The 15,681-nt window shown below is 40.0% G+C and overlaps 1 protein-coding gene across 4 annotated transcripts in view; it reads right to left on the bottom strand.

The window, feature by feature from the left end:
* The window catches only part of dok6 (docking protein 6), a 43,732-nt gene extending 33,309 nt beyond the window's left edge, over positions 1 to 10,423 (bottom strand). For 3 of the 4 annotated variants that reach the window (XM_027274406.1, XM_027274408.1, XM_027274409.1), the window contains exon 1: positions 10,024 to 10,423. In XM_027274406.1, the coding sequence (XP_027130207.1) occupies positions 10,024 to 10,089 (66 nt within the window). In that variant the 5' untranslated portion in view covers positions 10,090 to 10,423. The remainder of the gene's footprint in view (positions 1 to 10,023) is intronic. The other variant, XM_027274407.1, reaches the window with a different exon arrangement.
* Between the last annotated feature and the right edge of the window lie 5,258 nt (positions 10,424 to 15,681).

The following is a 15,681-nucleotide window of genomic DNA, read 5'->3' as shown; positions in this document are numbered from 1 at the left end:
GTTTTGAAACATTATTTACAAATCTCTAATGATCACATAATGACTTAATTGAATTTGGAAACAGTTTGAGAGGGATGACCGACTTTTATGATAAGACTATACTGTATATACTGATAAGAACGTCTGAAGGAATCTAGTCCTAAATTTCACAGATTAATAGAGAAAACGAATCGCTCTCGAGACTGGATACACATATCTCACATATCTGCACACACACACACACACACACGGACACTGTGCGTGCACGCATATGCAGATACACATAAACACAATGCCCACAAACACACGCACACGACACACAAACGGAAAGTGAGCTTAGCGAGCAGAGTAGAGCCCCGAGGGCTGGTCTGTTGATTAATGAGGGGAGGAAGGCGAGGAGAGGAGGATGAAGCAGAAGTGTTAATGGAGCTATGATAGATTCCTCTAGGCCTGGTGTTTTATAGGTGAGTCTCCAGTGTATCTGCACAATGTAGCAATGCACTAACATGGAGAAGTGTACAGCCTGAGCACTGCGTGGGAGGTGAAATATGCGGATCAAGATGGACTTGAATGCGGAGTAAAACGCACTCACCTTTCAAAGCCCCACGGCTAACGTCATTAAAGGAACGGATTTAACTGTGTGTGAACATTACTTGAATGCTGTCATTTTTTTTCCCCCACAAGATAACTTTGTGACATAACAGTGACGGCACTCAGAGCGATTTGTACACCCAACATCCAATTTGTTCGTGACTGTCAAATCGCTGAAATTTAACATTTAACAGCTTGAATAAATATTCTAAGTCGACAGTCTGTCTTTAGTTTATTGTCAGGAAAGCAGGCGGAGGAAAATCTCTCAGTGACATCGTATTACAGATAGTCCTGAAACATAGAAACAGTTTTTTCCTAAATAGCTATTCATTCAGCTATTATTTTTTTAAAATCTACAATGATGTTTTGTCTTAATTTGATACAGAAAATGTGTTAGCATACAGCGTCCCGCAGATAGAGATACACTATAATTTATTTTATTCGTATTTCATGCCACCTGGTGAATAAAACACTCCTTTTAGCTCTTTTTTGGTCTCCAACAACTCCCAAAAGAAACATTTGTCTTTTCGCTGTTAAATTGCGTTAGTTAGCTAGTTCCTAACTTTGTCTGTCAAATAGCACGGAGCGGGTATCGCACAGTAAATTTCTTTTAGCTTTTTCATCGATGAGAGCGATGAGAGTCAAAACAATACATTTGCAAGCCCTAAAACCCAAACAATGAGCTGAAAGTCGCAAATCGTGCAAATCATGTGATTATTCAAAAATATAGCTATAGCTGCTTTAAATTATACCTAATAAATAACCGAAATTAAAATGTGGCTGTGATAACATTGTTGTTCTCTCCACTTCTGCTTCAATTCATGTTGTTAAAAGTGTCTAGTCTGTTGTCAGTGTCCGGGGTCTGCAGGGGATTGGAAAGATTAAATAGCCATGAAGAGAGTCTTCTCCTACTGAGCTGTGACTTCTGTCGCAATGGGATTAGAGAACTTTGCACTTTACAAAGCAGCTCATCAGAAAACATTGGGAACGCAAAGCTGTTATGGACAGTGCCAGCTTGGTGTAACGTGTTTGTGGACGGATTTCAGGCACAGAGACAGAAGCAAGAGAGAAAAAGTGGCTTGGACAGCAAGAAGAATCCTGTCTGGTATTTTGAGAGCATGACACTCAAGTGTGGGTAAAAGAGAGTGTTGATACAGCAGGCCATTATTAGCCACCAGTCTTTTTATGGTGCATTACTTAATCAATTGAGTTTCAGACATTACTAACTACTAATGACAACATTTGTCCCTGTTCACAACAAAAAGCTTTTTTAATAATTAGGAACAACGGGAATCAATGATGTGAAATGGTCGTGGGGTCCGGCTAGAGATTTATTTATGAAAGCGACTATATAATAGAAGCACATTTCTCACCATGAATAACGACTGTTGGGCTGTTGTTCCCATATCCTGCTAGAGATGCAATTCATCAGGGCCAATAAGAGCTGGTAATTTGTCTTCAGGTCTTTGTCTGATGGAGGAAGCTGATGAAAACCAAAGGAAATGACCACACAATGTATAGTCCTGCATATCTGTGAAGTAATGCACCGAATCCAAAAACATCAATCACGAGGAGGGCTGAAAGTATGTGACGTGAACCCACAAAGCAGAAATAAAATCATAAACAAAACTCCTCTATCTGTTATGGTTTCAATTTCTGTTTGGCAATCAGAAAGATGAAGTGGAGAACACGGCTAATTGTGGCCACTTGATGTAAGAATCTAATGATTTGCTAATTGATATAATCTGATTTCTTTGCCCGAGCCCGGTCACATTTATCCATGTTGTTTGGAAATCTCAATTGCTAAAGGTCTATCACAGCTGACTGTGTCTTTTCCACGCTCCACTGACAAGTACAGTTCCTGTGGTGAAAAATCTCCAGACAGCCACCATTCTGGACGACCTGTCATTGTTAATAGCGAGTGCATGGAAGTGGTAAGATCCTATCTTAAATGGCTGTGCCATCTTGGACAATAGGCACATTGTTCTCCACTTCTTTGGTGGGTGCTTGTGCGCCCAACAAGGGGGGGGGGCATACCCACACACCATTACAATACATGCTGTCCACGTAAAGGCCACTGGTCACTGAACACAAATACCCACTTGTAGGTCAAAAACAGCTGAGTGAGACAAAAGAGGGAAAAAACAATTAATAACTGTTCTATCAGGAGACATAAGTAGGAGGAGAGCACCACTGGGTCCAGACAAGTACTTTAATAGTAATAACTCTTGATTTTGTCCTTATTTTAAATGGCTAGAAAATGCTTTATTTGCACCATTAATGTCTTTATCAGTACCCACTGTAAATTTCAAACTTATCATCAGGCTCAGGTCTCTAAAAACATTCTTTTTTTCCCCTATAAATTAAAAGTTTCTAAATAGCGAAAGTCCAACTCTTGGCGTCCTTACTGAAAAGTCTCTGAACAAGCATCAATGTTATATGTTAAACCATTGAAACTGCAATGAAATTAGGGCTGCAACTAATGATTCAATTAGTTAATTATTCAGTTAGTTATATTTACTGTTTTATATAGATATACGTAAGCATGTTACAAATGATCCAACATGCACATAGCACATATACTTAAAAGGCATACGTGCTATGTGCATTTTCTTATCCACCTTGTGTATGTGAGCTGTTGTGACAAGTGAGTTTCCCCAGTGTGGGATCATCAAAGTCTATCGTATCATATCATATCATATTGCATCATATTGTATCGTATCGTATCATATCGCATTGCATCACATTGTATCATACGTATTGCATCACATCGTATTATTGCATCATATTGTATCGTATCATATCGTACTATTAATCAGCTCATTATTTTGTCTGAGAACTGTCAAAAAACTGTGACTAAATGTTCATCACAATTTCCTAGAGCCCAAGGTGACATCTTCACATTGCTTGTTTTGTCCAACTCACACCCTAAAACCCATGCATTCAGTTAACAATAATATAATACAGAGAAAAACGTTGTTGGAAACAATACCTGCAGAATTTCTGTCGTTTGATAAATCGATTAAATATGCTTCTTTATTTACATATTTCATTACTTCATCACTAGGACAAAGATAAGAAGATTTCACATTTATCTCATAAGTAAACATGAGTCATAATAGGAGCCATCGTTGTCCTGTCCATCCCTCCCTCTGCAAACCAACATCTGCCTGCAGCACCATTGGACCTTTTAATATATAGTTTATATATATTTTGTTCTTAATAGATGGTTACGTGTTTACATATGTTGTTTTTGTTTTTTTGTATACTGGAGTATAGTAACAAAAAATAATTTCCCCCTGGGATTATTGAAGTATTTCTGATTCTGATTCTGATTCTGATTACCCACAGAGCCAGTATGACGCTATGTAATTAGATGTGTTTCATCATGATAAATTATCAGTACTGTCAGTTATTGTCAGTACTGTGTCAGTTTCTGCTACATAGTAGAAAACTACTGCAGACTGAACCTTCTGTCCTACATTAAACGTCCTCCAGACCAAGACTAAAGGTGGAAAGAATCCAGTAAGTACTGAGCTACAGTAGTTGTCACTTGCTTTTTCAGTCCTTAAATTACAGAGTGATATTTGCCCCAAAAAAACAAACTGTATGCATGCCCCAAGATTCTAAAACGGCTCACTCGTAAAAAAAAAAGTAATTTTAAAACCCCAAATCACTTCTGTAAATCTATAACCAGGAGAGTAGCCCATCTTTTTGCAAATGATATCCTTGTGTTTGGATGATGAATAACTTAAACTCTCAGTCTGCAGCCATGATTATTGGTTTACTGATTATTTGTTTACATCCACGCTTTCGGGCTGATTGTATTTTCACTCCTCCTCATTCTGGACCAGGCGTAATGCATTTTTAATGCGCTTTCTGCTTTGACATTTTGGGTTTGACCAAGGCGCGTTCATAACTGCATTTAGATGGCAATAGAGTACAACTTTGTCCCTTTCAGTTGTATCCTTGCTTATGATTTACATTAGTAGTTAATTCTATATTAGTGTATTAGTATAGGTCTATTTTGAAGACACTAGTTATTTTGTTGATTTTATTTGAATTGATCTTAAAGTTGATCTTAAAGTTAGCGGTGGTTTAGCCTTCAGAAAATATGACCGTCATAATATTTTTAAAGCTGCTATAAACAATATCCTTATAATAACATTTGATCAAATGACTGTGGATGTGAAAGGTGTCAGTATCCCACAGAGTTATCGCCGAGCTCTGCAGTCGCCCTCAGCTCTATGGAGCTTAACAGCGTCTTTTAGTTAATAGACTAGCTGCACAGTAGATGTTTTGAATTGTCACAGCAGGAAAAAACACAGGTGGACTTTTAACAATAATGACTGCTCAGTTCCATTAAGTGTCCCAGTAACATAAAATAACAGGACCGTCCCTGATTGGAATGCAGAAATCATTCATTTGCTGCCGTGAATGTTTCTCTGTATCTGCTGGATGTGTAAAAAGACAACAGTAGGCTAAGACATTAGCATTCATCGGGAGTTGTGTCTGTGTCCACCTGATGAATCTAAGTCCAATATTCACTCTCCTTCTAGGCTTTGATTTTGGTCTCTACCAACTCCTGAGGGAAATATCTGGATCTTTGAGCTGCTAAATCCTCCACTCTCATCACCAGCTAAATGCCAGCACTGTCTGTCTGTTGTTCGGAGCTGGGCAGGTAGTACACAGTGCATCTTTAGGCTTTTTTTGTCTTTTAGTTTTTAGGGGAATTTTGAACCAAAAACAGCTGCTTGCTGTGACTGAAAACAAGTCTGAGAGAGAAGTGAGAGTGACGCAAAATAGCAAAGTTAGGGGTCATTAAACTATTCATGTGTTGGGTTTTAATTCTTGGATTCTGTGGGTTTGTCACCATATGTGACCCCATTCACATAAGAAACCCATTGTTATTATACAAATGTTAATTACAGCCACTTTTAATATCTGGAAAATCATTCAGTCCTATTCTTATTAGACATTTGTTCGCATGCAAAACAAGTTAATGTGTTTATTGCCTGTACTGTTTCTCACTCTTTTGGGGAAAGTGTTACTGATCTAAGTGTGGAGTCTATGTGTGAAGTGCTCTGCGTTCTCTTAAAATATTACATATCCACCTCTGGGCAAACCATCTGATCTACAGCTCCTTTGAAGTGTCAAAACATGTTTGTGAATGGAGAGACTGAATGGCAGACTGACTCACCCGCAGCAAACTTAAATTGACCATTTTTGTTGAGGCTTGAGGAAAAGTGTGTGTGTGAGTGTGTGTGTGTGTGTGTGTGTGTGTGTGCACGGCGGAGGAGGGGAGGGGGGCTTCAACAGCTGACCTTTCCTGTTTACCCACAACGATCCTTAACCTGGAAACATGTAGCTCTGCTGAGATTGACACAAAAGTTACTCAAAGGTGATCACGAGGAGTCCGTCTCGCTGATGGCATCAGCCGTTTTTCACTGAAATGGAGAAAGAAACAGCTCCATGGATGAGTGCAATATCTCTGCTGGTGTTTCATAGACAAGTGCAAGACTTATTTATTTTTTTCTCATTGCGACATTTCACTTGTTTTTGGCTCTTTGTGCGTATTTAGTTTGTCTTCATGTAGTAGAAAAAAAAAATACTGTATGGTACAAAGCCACGGGATTAAAATTAATTGAGAATCCGCACACTGTTCTCTGGCAGCAGATTGTTTACTTGTTTGTCGGGTGCATGTGTGTGCCAATTCTTCAATGTTGAACCGAGCAAATTTGTGTGTGTGCGTGTGTGTGTGTGTGTGTGTGTGTGTGTGTGTGTGTGTGTGCCTTTGCACTGTGTCAGGGGGAATAGCCTGTTGGGGTTATGGAGGGTGCAGTGTGGGGTGATGAATAGGATGCTTTTGTGCTCAGTCTCTCTGCTGTCTGCAAAACCAGTGAAGGAGAGAAAGGTGAGAGAGAAAGGGCCATGAGGTGAGGGAGATAGCCAGATAAAGGGGAAGAAAAGAGAAAAGAGAGATAAAGTAGGGGAGAGGAGATGAGAGAGAAACTGTGAGGTGTGGGGAGTACAGGTGAGACGCAGGACGGGGTAGAGGCGGAGGGGGAGGTGGGGAGGTGGAGCGTGAGGTGAGAGAATGGGTGGAGAGGTGAGGAAGAGGAGGGGAATGTGAGAAAGGAGAGAGAGAGACTACTTGTGCATTCAAGAACACTGCACCGTTGTCTACACAGCCAACAAAGAGACAAAGAAGTTGGCTAATGTAGGAAATCGTTGCCATTCATGTCAGTGGAAGAAGAAAACAAATGTCCCGGGAAAAAGAAGAGAAAAAAAAGAAAAAAAAAACAGAAAAGAAAGTGCACCGGTTGGTAATTTTGATCACTCGGCAGAAACACAGATCTGACCTCATGGCCTCAACCTTCACACATGACGGGGTCTGGAAATGAGCCAATCATACTGACGGATGCTGATGAGTTCAGCCGAAGCCGTCAGTGTTGGCGTGGCCACTTTAATAGGTATCGCATAAAGAGAAGCATTCGACTGTACTGCTTTCTAATGAAAAATAATGTATAATACATTTTCTACAAAGGCGCAGCGTTACAATAGAGAGCGAGGTGGGAGCATTAGAAGGTCAACTGTGATGCAAAGTCTTGATATGTGATATTTGGGAGACCTTTAAAGCACTGTGGGGAGAAAAAAAGAGAACATTAAAAAGCCATCACACGAGGAGAAAAACACGCAGGACCTTCCCTGGCCTAAAACACCAACTAAGAGGGTACATCCTTATCTGACAGGCAAGCTGGACTCAAACTTTATCTGTTTCTTAAACAATTAATTCAATTAACAATTAATTAATTGTTTTTCAAGCCAGAGACTGTCTGGATGAAGCTTCTCCACTGTTGATACTTTGTGCTTTTACTTTTTTATCTCTCCCGAGAAATTGTAACAAGTAAAAACCTGTGATTTTCCACTATTTTCCGACATTATATAATGCAAATGACGAATCAGTTAATCATGAAACAAAATCCAGAGATTCATCCGTAATAAATCGTTACTTTCAGCTCTACCGGCGTCAAATCTTCGGACAGATTTATGATCTTGTTTACCATCCTTTGAGGCGATGGTTCCTGATTTGAATCAAAATAAATTGACTCCTTTTCATTTTGGCAACATTCTTATATACATCTGCTTGTGTTTACTATATATTTAACATTGGAGAGCTTCGGCTTTCAGAGCTGAACAGATTAGTCGATAAGTTGATTAGTAGATTGACGGAACATTTATCTGCAATGATTCTGATGATCAATTAGTAATTTCTTAATCAAAAATGCCTGAAATTTACTGATTCCAGCTTGTGAGATGAGGAGATTTGCCTCATGTGAGATTATATTTAAATTATATGGATAAAACAAACAATGTAAAGATGTCACTCTGAGCTTTGGGAAGTTGTGATGATCATTTTCCTCTTATTCCATTATTTAGACTTTATTGGATTATTTTGTCAGAGGAAAAACAATATTTGTAGACAAAAATATCCAAGAAGTGTCCATAAAAGTACAGTATCAGGTGACCAAAATGTATTGATACATTTTAAATGATATGCAGTCCTCGGGACAGGATGGACCATTGGCCTTTGCATCTCGCTGTCCATGTTACGAAATCTGACTGTAAAAAGCGTAAGTGATGTTTGAAATCATGCTGCAAAATAACACTTTTTTATGGATTTTAGCCAAAGGTACTCCACCTCCAGCCAGATGTGTATCTTTCCAGTCAGCCCACGCATGTGTGCATCCGCCACACATTTGGATTTTCATCTCTCTCAAAAACACAACACGGAACACTTGAAATTTTGCCATTTAGCACTGATGAGGTGTTTTTTGTTGTTGTTGTTGTTGTTGTTTTCTCCCCAGCAAAAGATCACAGAGATGTAATGAATCAGTGCCTGTTGATCCAGGCAAACAGACACTCGTTCCTACTTTGTTTCCTTCCCTCTAACTGATTCAGAATGCGAATCGGCTTGGAATAACTAACCCCAGCGTGGACAGATAAATACTTTCTATCTACCCACACCGGGTTCCTCTGAGGCCATCGCAGCATGGCTTTTCTATGATGAAACAGCAGCGAGCATGAGTGGGCGATCAGGACACAAACTGTTTTTCTCCACAAACAGCAGGATGAGATGTGGACCTGGCAGAGATATGACATCCATACCTCAAGCAAAGCCAACACAGCATGCGTCCTCACTTGCTTTGCAAAGTCATAGACTCTCCACGCACACACACGCACACACTTTTTTACCGAACACCTCCAGCTTATAGCACATGCAAGGAGTAAACAAACCGAGTGCGAGCAACACAATTTGCACGTTAACAACAACAAATGTCTTGCGTTTCCGTTTGTTAAATCAAGGAGTGTGTTGTGCAAGTAATTTAGGGGCGGGAAAGGTTTGTCTTACTCGACAATCGCTGTTAAAGAGCGGTCAAAGACGACCTCAGTGGCAACAAACAACAGTATTGATGAAGCCAGGTGATGATGTGAGGAGGCAGACATCATTAGCCCCCATCATCACACTTCATCAGAGGAGAGGGAGTGTTCCCGCTCTGTTAGCATAATGAGCTGGAAGTATGAACAAAAGCAGATGGCTTTATGAGTCAGACAATAAGGCGCCCTTAATTGAATATATATCATTCATTTCCATTTAAGCAGTGAAGCCATTTTTCTCCCCTTTGTTGTATCCTCAATGGAAATCCATTATCAAGGCAGTGAAGAGCTGCCATCGCACCGAATCAGCTGGATTTCAATGAGACTTTTACAAACCAGGGGGGGGGGGGGGAATAATTCATCATGTGGCTGATGACAATTTGTACAGTGATAAACGGCACTCCTATAATGTTTTCCATCCTGGAATCCATAAAACACGGTGTTAATTTGCACTATCATAGAGACTTGTAGCCCGCGGTGCTCAATTATGTGTGACCTTATTAGACTTAATATGTCATAGTGTGGTTAATGTTTATGTCTTCATGGGGATTTCCCGTTTTTCCTCATATAAATACAGCTCTGTCGGGGAGAAAAAAGTGTTTTTACAACCTAACACAGTCAGAAAAAAAACAGATGTAGCCCAACTTCTGACTGAGACCGGTCCAAAACTACATCCACATGACACCAGCTGTCAATCATTTATACTTTACCAACATTTCAGCACATGCTGAAGTATTTATTTTCTTTTTTCTTTTTTCTGTACAATGCACTGAGAGAAACTTGGCCGCTGTTCGTGCTGCTCTAATCTGTTTTTCCTCTTGAAGAGCTCACAGCAGGACGGCTGCCTATGGAGCAATTAAAGCCTCTTTCTTAATCCAGCCTCCCCCTGAAACAACTGGAACTCCTCTTCCTCCTCCTCCTCCTCCTCCTCCTACACCAAACACCACCTCCTCCTCCTCCTCCTCCTTCTTCTCCTCCACCACCGCGCTAGACAGCAAGTGCAACAGTACTCACCCCCAGTTTCTTACTCCGTATCCTCACGTATCCCTGTTTGACTATGTCGTTGAAGTTGGAAGCCATGGTGAGGGAGGAAGCGAGTAGCTTCCTGTCCGAGGTGGAAAAAAAATAAAAAATTCAATAAAGTAACCTCTTTTTTTTTTTTCTTGTAATTTTTGGATTACTCGAGAGTCGGTCGTTGTGACATCCAGCAGCAGGAGAGACAGAGAGAGAGAGCGCTTACGGCGAGCAACCTGCTCCTGTGTCAGCGCGCAGGCTGCCCGGCTTCAGCGGCGCGATCCATCCGGGAGAGGAGGAGAGATACTATTCGTCAGCTGATTCACCGGAGCCGGAGAGGAGAGGAGGAGGAGGAGAGGAGGAGAGGAGGAGAGAGAGCAGAGAAGAGGCGCGCTTCCTGGACCACACCATCCCCGAAACAGTGAGGGGGGTGGGGGAGAACTGCTGCGGAGGGTGGGAGGGGGTATCTTCATTCAAGAAGGGGGTGCCAGGATTTTTTATTTTTTAATATATTAAGCCACTACTTCATACAAAAATGCTCCTCTAACTTATATATGTATATATATGTTTTTTTATTACTCTAAAATTGTCCAGTCAAGAGTAATAACTACTCATTACATCCAAGAATTAAAGTGTAATTGTGAATTTTAATTAGGGTTTCCAACATATTAAATATATTGAAAAAATAATTTTTAAAGCTAATTTAGATTTTTTCATCCTTACTATGGCTTGTTATGGTAGCTACTGTTAGCCAATGCTAGCAATGTTCCTATCATTCACTTTAAAGTGTTTAAAGTACGAACAAAACACTAGAAATGCTGCGCTACAAGTGCACTACAAGTAAAAGTCCTCCATTCAAAACCCTACTTAGGAGTCCAGTGTGTAAGATTTAGAGGGATCTATTTACAGAAGATGGTACAATTGGGTAATCTTCATAACTATGTTTTTATTAGTGTATAATCACCCACAATTAAGAATTGTTATGTTTTTTGTGTTTGCATTTTGAATGGTCCTCTTCTACAGAGTCTACCATGTTTCTACAGTAGCCCAGAATAGACAAACTAAACACAACAATCAAAAGTAAAATACTCATTATGCAGAGAAACGGTAACTGTTAGATTATTATTGCTATTATATGTTAGCCATTGATTATATACTGTTGGGTAGTTTAATCTACAGCAATGCATCATATTCTATAAAATCATATGTTTATAGCATTGCTGTCTTGTAAGTTGTGGTTTTGCCCTTTTGGTGATGCATTTTCCAGTTAATCCAAGTTTAATTTTCTAATTATTTATTATTTATAAGCTTAAGAAGTGGGGAAATGTTCTCAACCCATAAAGGAACAATTCATTCAACTTAAAAACTCAATCATTTAAAATCATCATGTTTGGAGATACATTGTTGGTCAGGATGGCATGAAAATTGTCATCTGAAAAGTAACTGTCAATATTTGACTCTGAGATGGAGTTGAGTTAGTATTTACTGGAGTGAGTATAAATACTCAAGTACAGTACAAGTACCTCGAATTTTACTTAACTACAGTACTGGGGTACTACATGAGATTTGCTGACTTTGTGAATCTTCTCTAACTGTGCTACGACTTTATCCAATGTAGTATTATTGTCACTATGACACTGCTGTTTAGTAAAGTTCAGACTCAAAGAATCTTTTCAGTCATTGACATATTTGGTTAGCCTATTAGTTTTAAATAGTGTTGAATAATGTTACTATAGAAAGGATGCTTTATTAGACACTTAGTGTCATCTGACGTGCTGTCACAGAGACAGTATCATTGATATATTTAGGTAAATCTTATGTTTATATTTTTGAGCTGAAACAATTCATTCAACTAATAAATTAATCAGGCAACAAATTAATTTGAGCACTCATCCCTTTGATCACTTAAATCATGCATGAGCAAGTGCTCCAGGTCAAGATCAAGGTATTCCTCTTGGTTATTTATAACACACAACACGTTTAATAAGTCTACATGTTCAGTGAATTTTGATATACTTTTGAAACCTGAAGTAACCATTTTACATTCTGGCCTCCCGCAATATGTTCAAAGAAAGTATGCAAATGTACAACAGGGCTTAGCGTTCAGACTAATTTGCAACACACTTTGTACCTTGCCTTTTGGTTATTACCTTTCTGAGCATGAATATCATTTCCATGTTTTTCACCAGACAGCCTGCTAATAAGGAAATACAATTTGAGATTGCCAGTGTGCGAGCACCATGTTTTGTCATTATTAGGTGGCTTTGAATTGATGTTGTTTGATTTGCTGAATAATAAAACCAGATAGTCCAGTGCCCTATTAAAGGATCAAATAAATTGTAAGTGAACTGCACAGTACAAAGCATACAACCACCACCTGCAGCCTGTACAGTGTACATACAATGCTGCAGAATGGTGATCAAAAAGCTCTGAAAATAAAAGCACAGAAACCAATTTTGATCCTTGCCAAAGCTGTAATCCTGATTGGGATGTAGTGAGAGGCGTTGTGCAATCGCAGAGACAAATCCTTGGTATTAGGGAGCAGATGGCTCAGGTATATTGATATGAGGGGCTGCCATTACTTAGGTTGATTAAACTGTGGAGAAGAGAGCAGCTTATGTAACAAGAGTTATATAAACAACTATATGATGAAGTGCAGATCTGAGTCTTACCTCTTAATAGATTCCTTTATTTTACACTCTTCAATCTGACAATAGGAAGGCACCATAGATTAATGTGGCAGCAGCAGAAAACAGATTTCCCTTTATAAATGAAGACACAACAGTCTTTTCGAGCTCTGCACAATATTATCGCTCAAGCTAATTTATCTATTCGTTGTGTTGCTCTGAAACAAGCAGAGAAAGAGATGGAGGATTTGTTCTGTGTGCATTGATGGCTGTCACCTTGAGAAGAGCTTTTCTGTCAGGTGTCAGCTTTTTGAGTCCAGGTAAAACTCTGTATTTTCTGTCCCGTTCATCACATTCACAAGGGCGCACAATACAGCAAGCTGCCACCCCTTCAACAAACAGTGTGACTTTGATAGTCTTCATGTCTCCCTGGCAGTGTCCTCAAATTTCAGACTTGTCAAAGTTGTTTTGTCTTTATAATCCTCTTTGTACAACATGGCCTCGTTCCATTCCCACCGCCTCGTCAGCCTCTCTCTAAGAAAACAATCCTGACAGCAACAATGTCTTTTCATTGCACTAAATATTGTGCTCTAGTAGCAGTTATTACCAAGAAGTGTCCTAGTTTTGGGGAAGTAATTGCCTGCCGTGATACAAGACCGACAACCGGTTTGGCCTCAGTCGGTTGCATGTAGAGAGGCTCAGCGTGCAGGCCGCCACACAAGCAAACATATGGGCCTGACATACATGAACGGCTGCCAGCAGGGTCAGATGTGTTGAGAGTCATTCAAGAGCAGAGAGACCTTCAGCAAGGTCATGAGCAAAGTGGCTGATTTCTGCTGAGCTGTAGAAAACAACCAGTATGGCCATGTATCAGGTATTGAGCTTATAATCGTCCTCATTTTTCATAGAAGTTCCACATCACTTATCCAAGTCCTTTCACGTCCATGATGATTAATTTTGGGGAGGCTAACAGAGAAACCGTGGCATCCATTAAAGCACTTGAACATCCCTAAAAAGTACCACTGAATTGTTTATTTAGTCACAACTGAGGCACACAAAAAAAGCAAACTAAATACTTTTGATGGTCTGGTGAAATATTAAAACGACTTTAGCATTAGATTCTCAGTTTGTCTCAGTGCTATTTGGCGAACGTTCACAAGCACCAACAGCTAAATAATTAACACATTCTAAAAAGATAAGCAGGGGTGAACGAGTGGAAGAGGGGGAGAGTGAGAGAGAGCCTCTCTCATGCTTCGTTGTTTGCCAGGTAAGCATTTTTACATGTGGGCGGAGGAGAGAAAATAGAGATCACACAGGCAGAGTTATGGTAATGTTCTGCTCCGGGTTCCTGTACTCAAGCTTTTTACAGCAACCCGTATCAGCCTGATATGTTAATAGGCACAAAGGGATTTGGGTTTGATTAAATGTCAATGCCTGGAGGAGAAAAAAAGCCTAGTGTGGAAGGAGAAAAGGAAAAGAAAAAAAAAAGCAGATTTCTCAGAATAAGAGATGTGGGCTGTTCTGAGCTGAGTGGGTCCAAGGAGGACATTGGTTAGTCACATAATATAGGACAGCTAAGGTTGTGTGCAGTCCCAGTGGATCAGGCCATGACATGTTTGTGATTTACTCCATAACAGTTAGAAGTAGAAGTGGTTGGAGGGCCTCTCTGTCCTTCTCTAGAAGGTGAGTCGTGAGAGTGGGCGATTTGAGAGGGTCCTTTACTTCAATCATAGATGAGTGTATGAGTAGAGCATATAAGCCTATTATAAGGGTTCCTCAGATTACCAAATTAACCAAAAATATTATAAGATGAGCAGAGGATGAGATTTAATTTGCACATCTGCCTGTGCAAATTAATTTTTGAAAGCAATCTAGCACGATAGTCTGGCCACCTGAAATGAGATAACATGTACATTCAGAGAAGATTTATAATTGTAACTGTAAATAAGCGCCTGATTTAAAAAAAGAACGCCAGAAGTTAAAGATGTAGATAGACTAATGATAATTATGGTAATGGGGAGAGGGATGAATGGAGTGAGTGGGGGAGGTGGGAGGAAAGAGATGCAGACGTATGAGGGTGAAGCAGAGGGGAAAATACCAAAAATAGGAAGAAGAGAGTCACAAGCTCGATCACAGTGAATAGAAAAGGAATGGATCATTCTCAGAGGAAAAAGGATATACCTCCTACTGGCCTGACCCAGTCTTTGTGTCCTAAATTGGGGTCCATCTTGTGTCAGAGTGAGGATGAACCCTGGGCTGAATCTCTGGAGACGGAGCTGTTCTGCTGTTGTGGCATTTTCTCGTTGAAAACAGCCGGGGGAGGCTGAATCCACAGTTCATCACATTCAGCTCCTGGTGGAAGATAGAGGAGTAAAATAGGTGCCTCCCTCCACCCACACAAGAGTGATGAGATGCCTGTTTTTTCCTCTAATTTGGAGACCAAAGGCTGAATTCATCAACTTTCTCAGTGAAGGACTGGCTGGTCTTGGATCACTGACCAGGTCCTTCATGTGACCATCTCATTCATTTTAATCGTCTTTTATACTCAGAGACATTTGATGAATTAGATCCCGCTCTCCTTTGATTTATCTTCATCATTTTTTCAATTTCACATTATTAAAACATTATTTTGTTGTCAGCACATTCATTTGAAGACTGGCATCGTGTAGATATCCTTAGTCACCTCTTTTAATATTTTAGATTTGTTAACTTCCATACTGCCTTCATTTCTCTTTCTCCAAGAACAGGGTCGACTGCAGAAGAACAGACATTAGGCTGGCAAGGATTCATGCAGAAGGACAGCAAGGCAGATGCTAAATGTGAAGGGGGGGGGTGTAATGCAGGGTCTTCAGAGCCGTGGCCTCACTGTGCCACCCTACAGCACCTTATCCCCAAGCACTCTAAACAAAATGTAATTATTATTTTTTAAAGACATGTGGTGCTGTGTCTCTTTAACTCATCACAGCCAAAAAAAAAGAAAAAAAAAGAGTGGAGACAGACAAGCGTGACTAATATGTATGCCCTGTAGAGG

Source organism: Larimichthys crocea, chromosome XXIII (assembly GCF_000972845.2).
Source record: "Larimichthys crocea isolate SSNF chromosome XXIII, L_crocea_2.0, whole genome shotgun sequence".
Taxonomy (NCBI): domain Eukaryota; kingdom Metazoa; phylum Chordata; class Actinopteri; family Sciaenidae; genus Larimichthys; species Larimichthys crocea.
The sequence above is the reverse complement of the archived record's forward strand: the minus strand, read 5'-3'. Positions and strand labels throughout refer to the sequence as shown.